The sequence below is a fragment of the Harpia harpyja genome, chromosome 3, assembly GCF_026419915.1.
Source record: "Harpia harpyja isolate bHarHar1 chromosome 3, bHarHar1 primary haplotype, whole genome shotgun sequence".
Taxonomy (NCBI): domain Eukaryota; kingdom Metazoa; phylum Chordata; class Aves; order Accipitriformes; family Accipitridae; genus Harpia; species Harpia harpyja.
Window position 1 is genome coordinate 6,367,352 of NC_068942.1, and position 21,323 is coordinate 6,388,674.

A 21,323-nucleotide genomic window follows, 5' to 3' on the forward strand; every position below is an offset into this window, starting at 1 on the left:
AGCCAGGGCACAGCAGGCGATGGAAAGCCAGTGCAATTTGTAGAGCTCTCAGCGTAGCAGTGGTAAAGAGGCAATGGGAAGCAGAAGTAAGCACCAAAGCTGTGGCTACTTCTGCCCAAGAAAGGCTGGGCTGCTCTACACCAGCATCAGCTTACATGTGGTGGCTGAAGAACTTTTCAAACCACGTGCAGCCCTGCCATCAAATTCAGGGGTTGCAGGGCACAGGCTGCTAACACGCAGATAGGAAAGCAAAGACTGAGAAGAGTTGCAGGAACGCAGCTGAGCCAACATGACGAAAAGTTGTTCTTCGGGCCCAGTACCAACCCTGGCTGCAGGGATGGCAGCTGGCACTGCCAGAAACCCAACGATAAAAAAGGTGGAAATAACAGTAGTAGAGACAAAACCAGGTTAAACATCAGTCCTGAAGTGACTGTTCTCATCTTGCTCCTTCCTTCCTCTACAGCAGACTGCCCAGGCTCAGCTCTCAGTTTTAGCCCAACCAAAAAGCACAGGTCTGGCTCCACCTAGAACCACAGGAATGGAACAATTTTACACGGGGGTGAAAGTGAAAAATGAAACCCAGCCTTTGCTGTGGAAGGCACTCTCCACCATTTGTCTTACAATAAGTAAATAAAACTCTCATTCTTTAAGAAGCTTAAGCTCTGAAGGGTCATTATCTGGAGCATTACATCCAAAGAGCTGCACGCTGCATCACCACCTCCCAGCTCCTGCTCAGCTCATAATTCCCATGGAAAATTCATAAAAGCTAATATAGCATCTCTTCATGCTGCTCTCAGGATTCACAAAGTTTTAAGCAATGATTTACACTGCACCCCACCACCCATTTCCCTTCAGTCACATAACAATCAAGGAATAAATGGCATTGCAATAACAAGCACTAATTTTAAGACACAGAAGAATAATATGCTCTCTACAGAAAAGTAAGATTCTGCAATGCTGCCACTTAAGTGACTCACGGTATTATGAGCAATTACAACACTCAGAATTTGGAGCAATTTTAATAGCTCTTGCTACTTAATAGCTGTTGCTATCAAAAATTTAAAAAAAAAAAACAAAAACCAAAAAACTGAACTCTGCCTTTAGCACTATCACCAGTCTGTTGCATGATTTACAGACCCCGATGCACTGAGCTCACGTCCTGTTCTGGGCTTCTACTTGCTACTATCACACAAACAACAGCACATGTATGATGGTTCTTCTGATGATTAGATAACCAGCATTGAAAAAGCTTTTTCTGGCCACACCTCGACCCTGCTGATATGGAATCCTCCCCCTCCAGCAGTTCGAGCCATTCTACACTAACGGCAGGGAGCTGAACTCAGGCACAGCAATTAGTAGACACTTGCTCAGCAAACAAGGAAAATGAGATCCCATGCTCATCTACGTAAGCAGGATCCCACTTCCAGAAGTGCTCATACCAGTCATGGTGTTACCCTGTCAGTTATTAATCCTGTAACATCTGCCAGGTCACGAACAAGGATTTCTCTAGTTTTTTCTTTTCACTTATGCTTGTCCTCCCCACGAGGGTCAGTTACTCTGGGAACGAAACTTCTTGATTAGTGTGTCAGAAGCAATAAACTCTCTGCTAATTGATGTCCTTGTAGGCTTTGACCCAACTAGTGGAGTTTAGCAGCATCTGCCACTGTTTATTAAGTCACCAAGATGAAGGATGTTTTCAGCTTAATATGCCTGCCACAGCCTAAACTTCTGTACAACAAAACAAGCAGCTCTACACACATCTCTTGCTGTCTCCACACGATCATCTTGCCTCCTGCCCTCTCAGTGCTGGCACGAGTGGAGGCAGAGATGTCATTTTCTTGAGTGTTTAGCCAGGGGTACCTGCAAGCTGGAGGATAAGTGAACACTCTGCTACCCTCCCAGTTACCACACCATCAGCACAGCAGCGTATTTTTAGATGCGTTTCAAATGAATATCGTCTCAGCCTTGAAAGTATTGCATTAACAAAGAATTTTGCATGTGAATGACATTTCAGTGACATTAGCACCTGAGGCTTTTTGCTGTTCTCCTGTGTAAGCGATGGTGCAGTTAAATCTGTATTCAAGGGTCAATTGCTGAAAGACCTGGGTACGGAAAGCAGCCGCCCTGTCGGAACTGTGGGCATCCAGCACCTTTTCCATTTTTTTATTACAGGAAATGCATGCATAAATGCTGTTGTGCAGAAGTGATGCCTCCATTAAGATATGATGGCCCAATTTCCATATATGCTGAACCCTGGAAGTATCTGTCAACACAATCTGGATTTGAAAAAGCACATAAAACCACTGATTTTCCAGGTCATCATTTTTGTCCTCAAAGTATCAGGACTCTGTTAGTACCATTGGGACCACTTGTTCAAGCTAGGCACTGATGCCTTGTTCTCATTTTACTGGGAATCTCAAATGCATCCTTTTTAGCTAAAATGAGCCTGGTTATCACATTATTATTGAGAGGTGGAGTGGCTGAATACACAGCTCTCTCACTACAGAATGGTCTGTATTTTTCTGTGTCAGAGAGAGTGAGAAAGAGAGCGCGAATGGGAGAGGACAACCATGTCTGGAATTTCAGTCATATCGTACTCTTGTCAGGACACAAACGCATCTGGAAATAAAAAGCAAGGAACTAATGCATTCTTTCTACCCTGTGTTTTGACCTTCACATTCATGTTGACCGTCACTGTTAGGTTAAGTAACTTTAGAAATAAAGCAGTTTTGAAACAAGTTTGGTGTGACGTTAATTCCTTATCTGAGAGGGAACAGCCTGTGCCAGGCAAACTGTTTTCTAAATGAAATGAAATGAAAAACCTACCTGAGAAGTGCTAATGTACTTCAGGAACCTCAAGGCCTCGTAGTTGAGGGAAGGAGTTGGACTTGCCCATGGTTGTAGTTCAATGTGCCATCTTACAGTCTGCAAAGCAAAGCAAAACAAAAAACACCTTAGAGGAACAAGATTCATTTCTCAGCACAAGCATAAAATGCAAGGGCTAATAAATTAAGGAGATTTAATTTCAGACAAAAAGAGTTTCCTAGGGGCTTGTGTACACATGAAAGTCATTTCAGAATAAAGTAGGGTTTGAACTACAGTGAAAGAGCATCTAACTATGATTTATCATGATCAGCTTTGAAAGCAGATGTAGGTAATTCAGAAAGAAAGGGCTCTTCATCCAGGATACATGTGTCAACACGGTTACTTTAGGACACCCAAGTAAGCCCTGGCTTGTAGAAATGCATGAAGAAAACTAAGATCTGAATAACTAAATCCTCTAGCAAAACATTTGAAAACAGTGAAATAATTTTAATTTTATATCTATTGCATATCTCTGCTTGAATGTCCACTGAAACAAGAACTTGGATTGCAAACACTAATCACCAAAGGAAACCTCTGCAAACAATCTCTTTCCTTTTTTAAAATCAAGGTTTGATAGAAAAGCAAGCTTCTTGTGGTCTTTGAGAAAATTCCTCTTCCTCTCCCACGCTTGCCTGACAAGATACACCAGAGTTCTGAAAAAACATCAGTGTGGCTACGTGTAGCCCTACCACTCCTCACTTTCAGAGCCCCAGGGAAGTAGATTTGGTGGATGTTTTCTGTACTCCGTACGAGTCCCCTCAGCTCTGAACCTCGGGGATGCTGTCAGCTCTTCCAGCAACACTTCCCACATAGAGTGGGACAGAAGAGGTCTTTCAGACACGTGCTTGCAGAGCAACGGGGCTCTGCGCTCCCATCTGCACCACCTTCTCCAAATTCTGCCCGCTTTTGTCACACTGGGAAGTTTAGACATGTTATCTCTTGCCCTCAAGTAGATATAAATACAAGCATGGTGTTAAGTTGTACTAAATTAAGATCGATTCCTCATGACTCTTCATCTTGGGGCTCCAAAACTCACTTCTATGGCTGGGCAGGTATTATCAAGCTTCCCTTTAATCATCTCTGACTAACTGAGCTTCCATAATGAACAGGATAGGTTGTTTTTTTTCCATAGGTTCATGCTGACATTCAATAAAATACCAAACAAACAGGAACCTCATTTGGGATTCCCACAGAACCTTATTTCAAATGAAGCCCTGGAAAACTTGGAAATAGCAATTAACCGGAGGGGATGGAGGCAGACCAGAAAGGCGAGGTGCTGAGTCCCCAGACAGGACCGGTCTGCGGCACCAGGAGAAGAGCCAGCATGGTGACAGCGGGAATCCTCTGACGCCATAGAGGAACGCAGGAAAGAAAAAGAGAGGTGAAATTAGAAAAGAAAGATGATTAAAGAGGACCACCAGACCAGATGGCGTTTGCCTTAAGCTGATATCATGAATTGATATTTTTGCAGCCTAAGTAAACATAGTCTGGAGTGAACATGAGCCAGGAGGTCTGTATGAGGTTTATTGTTCCTTTAGGGTTTCCTGGTTTTGTTTTTTTGTTTTTTTTTTTTTTTACCATAAGAAGATGCTGAAAAGGACATTTGAGGTTTTTTTTTTCCCCCAGAAGCAGACAAAAGTAGCATTTCCCACCCTGAAACTTGCTGCCTGCAGCACACGCGGGCTCCTACACCCTGCACAGCACAAAGCTGTGGAAGCAAGCTAGCAAGCAAGCTCTGCAGCAGCACATAGCCCTGACCCGCTGACTGCAAAAGGCAGCCTGCAAACAGCTAACAGCAGGAGGATAGGTGCACACCGGGGAGGGAAATGCCTGTAATCTTTCAGAATAAGTCACAGTTCACATGGCTGAAAAACGTTTGCAATGACGGGAATGCTGCCGTTTCAACAGGCTTGAAAGCTGAAATGAAGACCGACAATCATTTTCAGGCAACTCCCCCCCCTCCCCCAGACACCTAAACATCTGTGCCCAGTTATTCTGAAACCTATTTGTGTGAGAAGTAGCTCATTAAGTAGGGGAATTGCAGGGTGGCCATTGTGGCACCATTCAGCAAGAATTCCCTCTGCACAGAATTGACGGGGAAGAAGGAGAAAAAAAAAAAATCCTTATAATTAACCACGTGAATGAGGTTCTTTTTCAGCAGAGTGCAATATCAAAGAGCCACTGTGGCTTTCTCTCAGGTTCTTAAAATCTTAAAGATGACAAACTGCCTTTCCACTGCCTCCAAAATGTATCAATAAACACATGACTATGAAGATTAAAACCCCAGGGACTCAATAATGCAGTTTCACTTTAAAAGGGGGGGTTGGGGTGGAGAAAGAGATCAACCTTTTATATAGTTCTTTAAATTTAGGAGCACTACACAAATGCTACTTTTGTGACAGAGATCAGAGCTGAGCTTCTGTTTGACAGCAATACTTTTGAACAGCTTCTCAGGTCCCTGGCTCCTTACTAATCAGCAGCCATTTTCCATTCACTAAGTAATACATTAGAGAGGTCTGCTCCTAACACCTTCTAAACACCCCTATGGGGCACTTCAATAGCTGCATTACAGTAAGATTCACAGACGATGAATGGGGGTGAAAATCCAGTACATCTCTTGGACCAGGAACACCCTCCCAGCTGGTAACTCACTGACACTGGTGATGTGGTATTGGCATGTTCAGGACTCACAAAATATACTCCTGAAGGAGCCATTCCCTATGTACGTTGGTAGCCTTTGTTTATAGTTTTTTTCCAGGTAATTTTCAGCCTGTTCCACAGTGTTTCCATGTAAGCCTTCTCAAACTCTGCAGATAAAATGCACCTGGTCCCTGAGAACCAACTACTTTGTGAAAATCAGGTTTATTCCTGGTAAACACATGTTCCTTATTTTGAGGAGTTTTTCACCTCCAGACTTCACAATTTTATTTCCTCAAAGCAGACCTGACTGTGGCATCATGATTTGGATTTTCTCACTTGTCTCACAGACACCCCTAGAGTAAATTACCAAGAGCAGGTCCCTGTGGCTGCTGTACAAAACAGGCTGAGAAGCAGCTCCTTTCACAGAGGGCTTCTACAGCAAGTACACAAGAGGAACAGAGGAGGTATTACAGTCCATATTATGCAGCTTTGGATATGAAATTCAGACAGACCTCCCCAGGGTCACCCAGGAGGAGCCAGAAAACCACTCCAGACATCCTGCATCTCTGGCTATCGCCATCAGTGTGCTATCTCCCTATGGTAAGGACGCATCTAACAAGACACCATGACTGTGTTTCCTGAACACCAGTGCATCCTGGTTTCACAATACAAAGAGATGGAAGTACCTGGAAAGTTACAATGCCACTTAAAAAATATCCTACTGAATATCTTGAAGTATCCCTGTATTTATATTGTTTCACTCACAGACACCTTACCTGAAATTAGCATTGTATGAAAAATCAGTCTTCAGCAAGAAGACTGGCACTGGTCAGACACTGACTTCAGCTACCACACAAGTGTAAGAGATATCTAGAAAGTGCTGTCCAGAGTGATGTCTAAATTTTCACCAGATGAGATAACCACAGAGCAAAGAAAACCTTAAAGCAATGCCATTGCTTTGTTAGGAAAACTAAGACGCATTTGAAGGTCTGATTTCTTTCCAGGTACTTCACACTTAAGGATAAGGACTGATGTTTCCATCAGACCAACCTGATAGCAATCCACAGTGACTTCTCTCTGGAGACCACTTTCTAGATTTTTCTCCCTCATCAGCCATCTATGATAGTCATCTGATAATCCCTTAATAATCTGTAGTAGACATATAGTATCATTTGTCCTAAAAATCTGAAATCATAATATAAAGTTTCAGTCAACATGTACAAAGGGCTCACAAACTAGCAGGTGTAAAATTGCAGGTTTGCAAAATTTCTGGCTTTCCTAGCAGAACTTGAACACAGAAGTATAAATCATTAAGTTCTGTCCAGATCAATTGTACAGTTTCAGTGCACTCATTCAAACAGCCCAACCCCACCCCGCCCTTCTGTTTACATTTGAAAGGGAATTAGTAAATTTTCCATACTTCCATCTTTTTTAACTCAGTAACCGGTTTTTCCCCTCCTTTAAATCTCCTTCCTTTTTAGCAGCCTATTAAAACAGAAACATATTAGCCATGTTTATAAACAAAAATTTGGGAATCCCATTGCCCTGCCAAGCAGTCTGTTGATTCAATGAAGAAACAAAAGACTTGTCAATACATACAGAGATGTCTTAATTAAGGCAAAAATATAAAATCCTCTAATTAAGACTGTGCAACAATAATTTTTTACATTTGAGGCAGGACCAAATGTGAGCGAAAAGCACTTGTGGCAATAAACTCCATCAATAAACATAAATATTTACTAGCCATAGAAACAAGTGGCATGCACATCTTCATCTCCAACCATTCTGGCTGTATTCTGTGTATCATCATGTTCATCCCTTTTGGAAGGGTACAGTGGAACAGAGCTTGCTCATGGGTGAAATTTTGGGTTTAATCAGTTTAAAATGCAATGGGTGGGATTAAAATTGCAGAATTTCAGACATCTACAAGGCAAATGTGTATTTATTGGATGGCATTCCTGAAGGCTAGCCTTTCTGAGAGTAGACTGACCCTAGATAGGATTTACAGGGCTTGGCCATCATTTTCTTTGGGCTCCCTCTGGAGTTCCAGTGGTCCTAAGCATATTATTTTGTGGGCTTGTTTTTTTTTCCCCAATTCAAAAGTACCTTAAATAGTGAAAGCAGCGTGTTGCAGCCCACCCAAGTACTGGCTTTGCCTCACGAGGGACATGCAACAAGTACAAAGCCTGCTGAGATGAGTGGGAGGGCTGCTGAGGGTAGAGGCGGCCAAACCCGGCACGTTGCTCCTCTCGCTGACGACACGGAGGGGCTCCAGCGGCGAATGATCCCTCGTGAATGCCCACATTTAGTTTCAGAGGCAATTAGCTGGTTGACTCCAAGGGAGAGCTGGGAGTGAAGAAACATTCCTGCAGTGCAGACAACCAGGGACCAAGCTCCCACAGCAGGCTGGGGAGCTAAGTTATTTGACAGGACAGACGAGGCAGACAGGCTCTTTAAGGGAATGATTCATCTCACTATAGAGAAGACATCTAAAATAAGTAAGATGACTCATGAACTGGAAACATCCATTTTTCTCCATGACCTCCAAAGGAAGCCTGGAGGACAGGCTCAGATGCGCTTACACCATAGATGTTCAACATCACAGAAGAGGAACCCCAGACCAGAATATCATACATGCCATGCTGCAGAAAAACTTGTATTTTAGAGGGCTGAGCCTACTCTTTAGTTGCGAGCCTCAAGCAACGCTTAATTGTACTTTATTCTTCAGCATGGTTGCGTAACTCCAAATGTTTTATGTTTGGAGCAGCAATACGTGGCAAAAGTAAAAGAAACTCCACCTCAAAGCGGAGGTGTCAATAGGAAAGAACAAGCATGCCTCAGCCTTGGCAAAGACCTCCTACAGAAAGGTCAATTCATACGGTCCCCTTTAGCTAAATGTAATCAGCATCATGCAGAGGGTGCACAAGAGGTACACTCATAAAAACATGCTACGCTACATCATTAATGTAGAAGTAGCGGGGGGACACACAGGCTCAGTAAGCTGTAATTTAAAATACAGGTTTACAAAGTGACTATGACTCATATTTAAAGCTCCGAGTGAATTCATTTCTAATGTGGCTGGCTTTATACATAACCCATCCCTACATGTCTGAACTGTTTCTTTCCCTTTTATATTACTATTATTTTCTATTTTCCTTTGCAGTTTGGCTTTCTAAAATATATGGGGTTTTTGCTTAAGAAACCATATTGCAGAAATTGCTACATACGCTCCTGCTCTGTATGTGTGTGCCTGCACTGAGCGCAAAGCAGTGGGTTCCCCCTGAGACATCAGGCATCGGGAGGATCACAGGGAAACACAGCTGACATCCAGTCCTGCAGCCACCTAAACTGAGAATTTCCATTCCAACAGTGAAACCTTTACGTGCTACAGAAAGTCCATAATGAACTGAAAAAAAATTAATACAGGAAATCTTTCTATTTCCCCATTTTTTACTTTTCCAAGTTTATCTAAAGCAGAAGCATCTCTGACAACGCTGCACAGAAGCACACGGCCTTCTTCATACCCAGCCACCACAGGATTGCTCCATCCTCTGCATGCATTGGGTTGGTGCAGTGGAACAAGCAGGCCACATCAGGAGTCCCTCCCACAGACAAACTCCAGCGGCATAGAACTGCGGCGTGTTACAGAATCACAGAATGGTTTGGGTTGGAAGGGACTTTTAAAGATCACCTAGTCCAACCCCTCTGCCATGGGCTGGGATACCTTCCACTGGATCAGGTTGCTCAAAGTAAACAGTATTGGTCCCAGTACGGACCCTTGAGGGACACCACTCATTATTGGTTTCCTCTCGGACGCTGAGGCATTGACTATAATTCTTTGGACGTGGCCATCCAGCCAATTCCTTATCCACCTAACAGTCCATCCATCAAACCCATTATCTCTCCAATTTAGAGGCAAGAATGTTGCTGGGGACCATGTCAAAGGCCCTACAGAAGTCCAGGCAGATGACATCTGTAGCTCTTCCCTTATCCACTGATGCAGTCACTCCATCATAGAAGGCCACTAGATTAGTCAGGCACGACTTGCCCTTGGTGAAGCCACATTGGCTGTCTCTAACCACCTCCCTGTCTTCAGTATGTTTTGGTATATCTTCCAGGAGGATCTGCTCCATGATCTTATCTGAAGATTTGATTGTGGAACATCAGGCTGAGGAACAAAAGCTTTGTGCCAAGATGAGCAAGCAACAGAACACATACAGTCAGGCTCTCCCGTGCAGCAAGGCTACTTACCAGAGTAAACCCTGCCTATGGAAACCAGTCCTGTGATAAGAGTGGTTTTTTTCTGCATTAATAAGTGGGTGTCTTCAATTTAAATGAGTTTGACGTGACTTGTGTATGAAGAATTTTAGTAACTAGAGGTGTTTCTATGTCTGGACATGTATGTTTTACTTTATTGAAGAGGGAACTTCTAGGATGCACTTAACTCTCCCCTGGCTCCTCGCTCTCTGTGCATCACCTCCTCGGAGCCCCTGCAGCGCAGCACACATCTCTCTGCCTGGGAGCAGGAGGCGATTGCTGCAACAGCCAACTTACACAGCTCTGAGCATCACCCACAGGGCTTTGCTTGAGAGCAGTTTATCAGCACTTGCTTCCCAAGGCTGCAGTTTGCATGATAAAACTCTTACGCTTAGCAGGGAAAAGGGAAAAAGCAATACGTCGTGAATGCAAAGTTTTACACTGAAATGAAGAAAACAATTTTCTGACTTCAGTTCTCATTAGAAACCAAAAGAGTCTTTACATGCATACATAACAAGCCCTGGAAAGGCAGCAATCATCAAGCCTTTCACCTTTGCTCTCCTTTTGTTAAAGTTCATGTTTATTTTCTGCTCCTTCTGCTTCTGATTTCCCATCTGATGGTATGAAATGGAGCCACACGCATACAAATTACAGCGCTCGCAGGGAACTGCTGGCCTAACCTGCAGGCAAGCCACACCAGTGACCTCGATGCAAAACACCAACAACTTCCATGTCATGGGAGGTTCAGTGTTTCACACACAAAGCCCACGCTCAAGCTCTCTCCAACTCTTAGTTTTGCGTCTTTTCCCCCAAACAAATGTCTCATAAGAAAAGCATATGCAGAAAAAAAGGATGCTTGGCACCGACTTTAAGTGACAGAATTTATATCACTTTAAGAATTAAGAAATGGCTTTGGAAAAAATAAAGAACATCTCCCAAAACTAACATGACACGACCAGATCTGTAGAGCAATGCAGGTGACTAATGCTCCACTGAATTCAAATCGAAACCCTGACTTCCATAGGAAATGAGTATTGGGAACCAGCTTACCAGGTTTAAATTAGCCGTTGTGGACACCCCCTTGTAAATTCACTGGTAGACCTGGGCTTCAGCAACTAATATACATCACCCTGGGTGCAGGTTTATGACTTACAGGAAGCACATGTTTGAGAACACTTGCCAAAATATTAATTTGTAGGTACTTATGAATTTGGAAAGCATTGCATCTAATTTATTATTTACATAGCATAACTACCACCCCTTGCTACCTCTGAGGAATAAATCCACTGCAGCCAAAGGAGCTGGGAGCTGCCGAGGTAGGAAAGGGCAGCGTTGCACCGGGAACTCCTCCTCCGACCTTCAAAGGTCACCAAAGACTGACGGCTCTGCTGTCGGAAATCCCAGCAACATCAGGGAGAAATACACATTTATTAAAAGAGAGATTGATTTTACTCTGCTAACAGACAAACAGCTTTAAAAACAGTCAAGTGGGATTTCTTTTCTATGGTAATAAAATAAAATAAATAAATTGGGCAGCAGCATTCCAGTGTTATCTAGAGGCTGACAGTGTGATAATTTATATCTGATGGAGATCAAACGAGGAGCCAGAACAGATTGAAATTTATGGAAGAAAATTCTCGAAACTGCTTAAGCAGCGTAATAATCAGGTGAATTATTTCCAGTGCCTGCATGCCTTTGCCAACACTTAAGGATAACAGCAAGAAACAGATACAGGAACTACTGGTCAAATTCAGACTTTAGCTAAGCAGAGGCAAGACCATGGTTTCAACCTGTATTCATAACTGCTTTAAATGAAGTGCTTTGGTTGAGAAAATACAGGAGATGTCATAATCCATACAACAGGGAAAAAATAGTTATTTTCCTCTAGGTTGACTTCATTGCAATATTCAAACCACAACGTACAACAAACAGAATTCATCAGTAAATAGTCAGCTAGCCAGATAAGTCGAGTTTATTTTGTGCAAATTCCAGCACTCTGTGATTTACAGATAGGGATGCCTCTGGCAGCCTATCCACTGACTTAAGCAGGCTCTGCCTGAGGCTAAGAACTGGGGAAAAAGAAGGCTCTTTAAAGCAAAACTTAACACTTTCACACAATTAAGACTATTTCGCACTTGTGCAGCTTTCTGTCACATGCAAGTGGAGTGCAAATGTCTAACCAGAAATGGTCCACCACACCTTCCAGCCTAAAGGGAGGTCTGAAGCATCAGAAAACCCCTTCCCCTTCATCTGCCCCTCCTGAGCAAGGACCAGGAGGACCTTCTGTGCCCAGGGAGCAGGAGAGGGCAGTATTTGTCACTAGGCACCTATAATATCATAAAGCAAGTAAACATTAATTCTTATCCATGGGTAAATCGAAAGGCTGAGTGACTTCTACAGGTATTTAGATTTCATAGCATAAAACCTCAGGTAAGATAGAAAATATTCACAATAGGTACCTAGGGGCTTCAGTTCACTTGATCATACTGCGTTTTACCGGACAGCCAGGGAAGACTTAAAACCCAAACTTCACTTTTTTCTTCTTCAACTCCTTATTTCATACAAGCGTTAGTTAATAAAACAGGGTAATGGAGCTCCACAGAATGAAACATATACTAGCTTTAAATGGCTACAAACATAGTCCCTTTCTTGTTTTTAATATGATTATGGATTACTGCCCTTAGTCTAGAGCTATGTAAATGTCTTCCAAGCAAAATAAACCAGTGCATTGGGCAATTAGCTCCCCATGTCTAGAAAGGGAACAAGAGCTGGCTTACAAGTTGTTAGGACTTTAAGTACAAGATGATACGTTTATTTTCCCATTTATAAAGAAGAAAACCAAGCTTGATTCAAAGCACACAATTTTGAAATATTTTTTATTCAAGACAAGTATAGACCCCGTTATCATAAGCCCATGGAGGATGGGCTGGGGCAAATATGCACCATCCTCTTTAGTTAAGGACATTTTCCAAATGTTTTATTACTAATTCTGAGCATTATACAGAATATAGCACTGAACAGCTACAGGGTTTGACCCTGAACTCCTGATGTACCCAGAATTCCCACAGATTTCATAATGAATAATAATTGCAAGATCAAACCGTTAATCAAGACCTCTAACTAAGAAGAAACATCAGCTCAGCAGCAGCCAATTGACACATAATTGCTTCTTGTTTAATTTTCTCAAAAGAGCAAGGGAAAAGCAACAAGATGCCATTGCTTTGCTCTATTCAGGATGAAACAAAATTAACTTCTTTGAAAGTTTCGGTACTGCAGAACAACTATCAGGAAAGCCCCAAAAGGGACATGACATCAGTATTAAATTTTATTGTTCCTTTGGGGTTTTTTTCAAGCAGCTCCTACCCTGCAGCATTCATCTCTGGGATAAATCTCAATCCTCCACTAATGCCGTCAACTCTGCAAGGAGCAGGAAGGATTTCAAACTGATTCTTACCATTTTTAGGCTTCTAAGTGGCAAGTATTATTTAACATTACATGCCATATCAATAGACATTACCATCTCTTCCCCCTAGCATTTCAAACACTGTCTCTTTGTAAAATATGAAAGACGATGTTAAATAAAGGGCACTGACTTTGAAGCTCCCAGTTAATTATTTGACTTAGCTAGCTGCTAGGAGAGGAATGAGGAAGAGGGCTGGGGATGGATGGGGCAAAGTAGGGGAGGTTAAAGCACCGATGGCAACTCCACGATATTAATGTTCACTGGTTCTAACATCATTTTCAACTGCATGCCTTTCCCAACCAGGTCCAGCCCCTGGCGCGCGCGTGCACACACATAAGTTACTTATTACCTCATCAAAAGCAATAGCAAGAACACAAAGCATCCACTGTTTTAGCAATATCCCTAAGGGAGACAAGTTGCCCAACTGGCTCTTTGCATGCCTTTCCTTGCTAAGCTCTCAAGGCTAACAAAGTTTGTCTTCCACACACCAAGAAGTGCAGAGGGTTCAATTCCTTCAGTCTGCAGGAGCCACAAGGTCAGTCCTGGAAATGACCCAGAATTTTGTCACTTCCAGAAAAACCGACAGCAATGTACCTGAAGCTGCACCTGAAATCTATCAGAAAGCAGAACCTGAAGTAAACTTCAGTGGGTCACTTGTTAAATGAGCTGTTGGTTAGCTTTTTCTGCAACAAGCATGTAAACTCAGAGGTTTTCCATGTAAAATCTGAAGCAGTTGGCTTGACCTGAAAATCCTAAGAGACTTCAGAAGCCAATGGCTCACTGAAAAGTCCTCCTGATCCTACACTCCCAGAGACAAGAGAAGCTCCCATTGCATGATAGGGAGAGGTGGCAGCAGGAAGGACATTCCTCACAAGGATCCCCCAGATTTGGGATTTGCAAAGCCAAAACAGTTCTGTGGTACTGACTTCCGAAGAACACTGCAAAGCTCTTTTGTTCCCATCTGCAGAGCATAAGGAGAAGACTTTGGTGAGAAGTAAGATTTCTGTGTATGTGGTAACAGCTGCTGGAACTATTACATTTATCATTACACAAAGGCATAAGGGAAGATTTATTTATCGTATTTATACATGTGTCAGGAAGGACATAAATTACAGGGCTACTTTTCAAATGTTGCAAAAAATAAGGAAGAAAGCAAAATAACCACCAAGGTGTTCCCCCAGAGCCAGACCCAGGACTTGTGCTCTTCAGGGGGTCAGCACACCCTGTCCACCCATTCCCTGACAGGGCAGCCCATGAGCACCTCACAGCCAGCGCCTTTCTTGATGGCACCTGAGCCTGATGGCACATTTAAAAGAAAGACTACTGAAGATGAAACAGAAGACCAGGCAGGGGAAAATGCGTGTCACTGAAGATCCAAACTCTTCCACTTAGTACTACATAAACAGCTGGGAACGCTTCCGCCACCTCCTGCTTAAAGTGACCGAGTTGTTGCCATAAGAACGAGCTCAGTATCATGGCTTTCATCTATCTGATACCCAAGGCATCAGTCCACCTACATAAATGGCTTCCATTACCCTTAGAGATTTGCTAACTCAAAATAGGACAGTGTGTCAGTCACCCCGTCACTTTTGTATACAGAAACACTGACATAAACAACATTGAGGTGAGTAATATATGTTATGGATTCCAGGATATACATGCTATACCACAGCTGAAAGAAAAATTAAATCAAATCTCTTTTTTTTCCCTTTTACTTGTTCCAGTGAACTGACTGCCATTTGATTTTAGACTTCAACCGCATGGAAGGGCTCTGGACAACGTTTCATCATACACAAAAGTATCTTGGTCTGCATCTGCTAGCTACGAAAACACTTGGGTTGATTAAATGACTCACATCCACCCTACACAGCTCTGGAGCGCTGAACTGCAGGCCGTCCAAGACAAACACAGCTCAAAGTTAATATTAGAACAAGTGATAAGAGGGGGCTGCTGCAGATGCCATCAAAGATTAGTGGTGATTCACACAGACTCTCACCTACATGTTAAGTCTTTTATCTAAGCTGTGCCGTGAGCGATAGCTGTCACTGCCAGGCTGCAGGAGGAGGACAGTGTGGTCTAGCACAACCAAACCAAACTTCTTGTGGGAGGACCGGAGGTCCCTCACTAACGCTATCTAAACCTCCAAATTCTACATCTGTTTTGTAAGAGAGATGATGCACTTGTCACATTGTCTGTACGAGTCTGCAAGGCAGCTGTTAGAGGGTTTTGTTCTTCGCTGCTGGATTTCAGTACTGCATCCCTTGTCATGGACCACTGGAGTTTTGCTCCGAGTTCACACCAAAGATCGACCAGCTGCACCTCAGTCTGAACCATGGCCACAGTTCAGTAAAGGTGGCACGAGAGAGATGTCTGGCATGCTAGCACCTACCATGCAACCTTGAAGCAGACACACATCTCTGTTAACTGCTTGGCTGGATGCGTAAATGTTGATGTGAATTGACTGAGCAAACTGGGACGGAAAACCTTACTAGCAAAGTTAAATATTTGTCTCATAAGAAGGCAGCTAAAGGTCAGAGATGTAAAGGAAAAACCCTAGGGCTTTCTGAGAGAATTTTACTTGTCCCAGATCTCTCTTTCTGGCCTCTTCTCTCTCCAAAGAAGGAAGTTTTAGGAAAGAACGAAGCAAGCTTGGCCACCTTGAGAACTACTTGAGCAAAGAAAGCTGTGTGTTCAAAACCGTCCTCACTTCTATTATTTCTAATATAAAACATGAAACGTGACAAAAGATCATTTTTGGTACTAACTCGTCGCGCTCATTGTCTTCAAGGCCGTCAAAATTTCTGACTTTCAGGGACTCTTGCTCTTTTCCCATTACAAGACTGTGACTTGCTGTACAATTGACTTTCACACCAGTGCTCACCTCCTCCCATCTCCTGCTCGACAGCTGCTTTCATGCAGAAGACATCCTTCCTCCTCCGAGCACGTACACAGCATGTGAAAGGGAGTCCTGCTTGTTTGCTGCTAATAAGGTCTGATAACCAGCAGTACCTCAGACAACACAATCCAGTACCCCAAACACAGTGAACTGTGGAGGGGGGAAGAAAGAGGTGAGAGCAGAGGACATGTTTACGGAATTGCTGCCCTTTAGTGGGACACAGAGGCCACGACCAGAGCTGCTCAGCCACGCTCTGAGCATCACCGTGCGGGCAGGAGGGCAGTGCGGGTCACTTCCCTGCACAGCAGTCCCAGTCAACAGTTTGAGCTGAAGACAGCAAATGGGACTGGATCAGTATGGGTTTTTTCTGCACCTGCTACCACAGTCATAAGGGATTCATGTTTTGTACAAGGCCCGTGGACCATCTAGCCTGGTTCAAGAAAAAGATGGCACAACTGTAATGGCCATCATGGAGCAAGGCATCTGCAGAAGAAATCACCGCCTTGGTCCCTGAGTTATGTCCTTAAACAGGAAAGCTTATATACGCTGAAAAACATTTTTTCCGTGCCACAGCTATCTAGAAAAAATTATTCCCCTGTCTATGTGCCGAAAGAAAGCCTTGAGTAGGTATTTGAAAGAAATCTATATTATTGGATATAATTAAGTCTCATAAAGCTGTAATGACTTTCTGAAGGATAATATTCCCCAGCTGCTTCTCAAAAATTCATGAAGGAATAACCTATTTTAGGCAATAAAATGTGTGTAAGAATCAAGGTTATTCTGAGTGATCATTTACCTCACAAGTTCGCAAGTGACATCATTGTCAGAGAAAACATTACCATCTCCTCTTTACAATCTACCATAAACACATTTCATCTGCAGTTAAAATACAGTGAAAGCTCAGTATTGGCCTTGCTTGGCTACTTGGAGAAGGATTCCCATGCTTCAGTACCTTCTGGTACCTCAGCTGCCCCCTTTTACAGGCAGAGCTGGCTGGTGCTCCCCAGATTTTGTTATCCGCTGTTGAAAACTGCTATCAATACAAGTTTATTCTTTTCTTCCAAACACAATAGCCTCTCTCAGTCTGTGCTATTACCCTGAATATTTGAACAAAAACCAACCAAGGCTCTCACAGCTGTTCCCCAGGCACTAATGGCCTGAAGCCATAAAGCTCCTACCTTGTGCTAATCTTACAAGCTAAGCAACTTTGGGTCGGTTTATATTTGGTAAGAGACCTCCAAGTGCTGCAGGGAAAAAAGTTGTCAAGTAGCACTCCTTCCTCTGGGGTCCACTAAGTCATCACAGGACAATTATGGTGGGGTTTGGTCTCTCTAGTGAGGTATTAAGCCAGGGCAAGGATCCCTTATAGTCTTTAAAGACCCCCTTACCTCTTTTTATTACACTGACATTAGATCATTGTTCAGGCTAAATTCCAGTTTGACTAATCACGTTGTACCTGCCAGACTGCTTCTCTAATTGCAGAGCAGGTAAATGTAGACAGAAGGACCTCAGGTGGTTGACTGACTCTACCTCCCTGCCCTGAAGCACAACCAAGGATACCTAGACCTTCCCTGTGTGGATACCCCAAGTTCACATTTTTCTCGGCAGTCTTTCCACTGCTTACCCAACCGCAGAGTTAAAAGATTTTCCTAATATCTTTCCTGAAAAATTAAGCCAGTTACTTCTTGTCCTACTTGCAGTGGACCTAGGGAACAATCGGTCATTATGCCCTTCAAAAAAAATTATTTTCTTTAGTTTGAAGAGTCTTGGCACACTTCTCTCAAAACCTCCTTTTCCCTATTCAAAACAAGTATCACTTCTGCCAGGCTTTCCCTGCAGGCCTGCCTTCCTGCACCTCTTAATGCCTTTTTCCTCCCATTGAGACTCTCTCCAGTTTGTCTACCTGTTGTTAAAGGAGGTGCCCAGAAGTAGGCACACTCAAAAAAATAATCAATACCCAGCTCTTCAGCACTGCACTCCTCTGCAATGGAACCACAGCTGCAACCCACATTCATCAAAGCTAGGACGCTATTCACTCCTTGCCACAGCATTTAAAGAACAGTGCTGCACGCTGTAAAGCTTGTCAGGTCTGGTACACAGGTGAGGTGACTGGAATAAGCTCTGGATTTAAATTCACTAGGAGATCCAAAAGGCTGCTTTGACCCATGCTGCTGCCCCAGCAGCTCCGTTGTTTTGGCTCAGCCTGGGCAAATCTGCTCCTTTAAACACAGCCTGATGCGACTCGCTGAACAGCTTCCAAAGCCCTGTCGCGTTAAACTTTGCTGTAATGTTAAAACATTGCTCCAGGCATACATAATGAATAAACTGTTATAAAAGTTAAGTCCCAATCCAAAACAGACCAGCTATTACACCATGGGATATGGAAAGACAGATGGATACACTTGACTTCAGAATAACCAAGTTTTCTCCAAGAATTTTGGCTCCTGCTCATCAAGAGGCACAGTAACTTCCTATTCAAGTAGTACCCAAAGTTTACCAGATTTCTAAAGATGTGAAGTCAGCTTGAAAACACTATATATACAAATAGGCAACGAAAACATCTGATACTTTTTTTTTTTACCAGATTTGTAGAAGAATTAAAAAGGACTCTTTGCATAAGCCCTACATATCGCTGACATAAACTTAAGTAGCATTGTCATTTTTAAATTAAAAATCAAACATAAAATTTAAGCAAAACCTTAGCAATAAAGTAATGCAAAATTGCATGAGGATAACTTCAAAGCTATCACTCCAAAATAATTTGCAGGTTTCAATTACATTGACGATGAGACTGTTATCAGTCATTACTGCAGAGAAGCAGTAACCTCTCGAAGTAGTTGCTATTTAAAGAAAAACAAAACCTGCAATCCAACAAGCAACAGCAAAGGACAAATAGTCTGTACTTACAAAGAACCAAATACACATGTATACAAGTGTAAGTAATGCCTATAAAAATATAACCTCACAAGGTTTTTCTGTTTTAGGCAATGATACTTCATGTTTCAAAATACGTTTTTAATCCCAGACAAAATACAAATGGGCCCAGCAGCAAAATCTAACTCTTAGCTTTTAATCATTGAAGGCAAACATTTTTATATCCCTAGATATAGATGAAAGAGCATCCAAAATAACATCAGGTTAACTTCGGCAGTGTACCGCACTCCCCACCTTTGGACAGCCACAACAACAGACAAAGTGATTTCCAGTTGATATTACCATTTTCAACCTAAATTTAGTATTTTGCTTGTCTTCTAGCAGGCACACTTTCAGAAGACACACCTGTGGCTGCAGCCTAGCAGCCTCAAGCATCTCTCCAAGCCTAACTTCCAGGAGTCCCCCACTGCACAGCCCAGCTACACCCATGCAGAAAGCAAGACCCTGAACCTCGGTTTTTAGGAGACACATAGTCACAGCACTTGCTGCATCAGCAAGCAGAACTGCAGGAACTTAAAACACCTGCCCGGACTAACATCGGCCTTTTTTCTTTCATGCATAACCATGTAAAACATTTTTTTTTCCCCCTCCTCCTCCACAGAAATAAATCTGCCCAGAAGGCAAAGGACTCCAGCTTTTCTTAACCAGACTCCCAGAGAGGGCTCCTCCCCATTTCAGAGCACGAGAGCCAACATAACCTTGTCATTGCAATCATTGTGATAAGAATTTGCTGTTATTTCAAATTCCACATGCAACAATTTTTTTTTTTTTTAATTTACCATCACACCCTGCAATAACATTTTAAAACTCACCTCACGTGTCTGCAGCACTATGTGGGTGCAGACCTCACTAATACCTATTGCAAGAGCAGGTACACATGGCAGAATTTGTGTGTTTCCATGTAGCTGGAGTTTTTATCTGCTGCGTATGTTACCAGACCAGTGCTTAACACAACCAGAGCGCAGAATCACAGTTTATAAACATAGCTGGGCATTTTATTAGCAGCAACACAGTTTTAATGACTCCCATCAATATACAAATGGGATTACAAACTTCCATTTGCTTTACATTTGCAGCGCAACATATGACTCTTCCCATTCTTCAGATGACCATCATATACTCTCAATGCCGAATTTTGTTTATTATTTGTCAGCAAGAGCAGCAGCATCTGCTCTTTGGTAGGCTCCACCAGGAGCAAACAGCTGGAAGCAACATGGCTCCCAAAAGCACCAGAACAGGCAACTCCCAGAGCTGTCACATAGCTAAATTACTTTATTTACTTCATTCCCTCCTGCTTTCAGTCAGGAATTTTTATGCATGCATCTTAAGGCACAAACAGACACTTGTAACCTTGGTGGCCAAACCCTCCCTCTGCCACACAGTCACTCTCTCCGCTGACGGAGATTTACCAGCGGTCAGGAAAAGCGTACGACTGCACAGGCAGTTTGCTGCAGACGCAAGGGCCATTTTTGGATGAGTCTCCGTCTTTCCCATCCTGTCTGGGTCTTTTCTTTCCCCTTCTGGTGCTGTTGGTTGGTTGACTGCAGTTGTGCTTGGGAAATAAATAACACAACTCTGCTTCAGGAAACTGTATAGTGATCCAAAGTAGGCATAAAATAATTTTCCTGCATGTTTTTGCCATTTTTTTATATGGTCACAAAGTAGGATATTCAACTAGACCTATGGAAATACACTGTTCATCAGTCTTCTGCATTAATTTGGTGATGTAAGTGTGAGCAGAGTTATAACCAAGTGGCACTAGGAAAACACAGTGAAGTTTGGCCCCACTGATTTTTCATTACTGCCATCCTGCTGGCTCACATATCGCAACATATTCCAATACCACCACCACAATCAGCAGCGGGGGGGGGGGAAAAACCTACCTGAAAGCCTCTGCAGGCTTCAAAAATGGACTGACAATGGTTTTCAGGCAGACAGAAGACATGAAAGCGCACAAAACCCACAGCAAAAGGCAATCCCAACCCGGTACAGCAGGGAGCCCGTCCCTCTCCCCCAGGCAGCACTTACACACACCAGCACACTGCGCCGGCAGCAGTTGCATGCTGCTGCCTTTCTCCAGAAGCCACAGATCACCAATTTAAGCAGCTTTTTCTGATAAGAGCCCCCGTCTTGTCTTAAAGCAGCCTGAAGTACAATGTTTCCTGATGGAAAAAATTAAAATAAATCACCCTTTTTTTGTTTTTAGCTATCATGCATGATCACCACTTGCACAAAAAAAAATGGCAGTACTCAGACCACTTCTACTTT

The 21,323-nt window shown here is 43.0% G+C and overlaps 1 protein-coding gene across 2 annotated transcripts in view; it reads right to left on the minus strand.

Moving 5' to 3' along the window:
* Nucleotides 1–21,323, minus strand: part of METTL24 (methyltransferase like 24) — a 49,013-nt gene that overhangs the window by 25,136 nt on the left and 2,554 nt on the right. Inside the window, exons 2-3 of one of the 2 annotated variants that reach the window (XM_052781259.1) lie at nt 4,107–4,209; nt 2,827–2,925 (exon numbers count right to left, since the gene is read on the minus strand). Coding sequence is in view for 1 of the 2 variants with exons in the window: in XM_052781258.1 (XP_052637218.1) it covers nt 2,827–2,925 (99 nt within the window). In the remaining variant the exon portion in view is untranslated. The remainder of the gene's footprint in view (nt 1–2,826; nt 2,926–4,106; nt 4,210–21,323) is intronic. The other variant, XM_052781258.1, reaches the window with a different exon arrangement.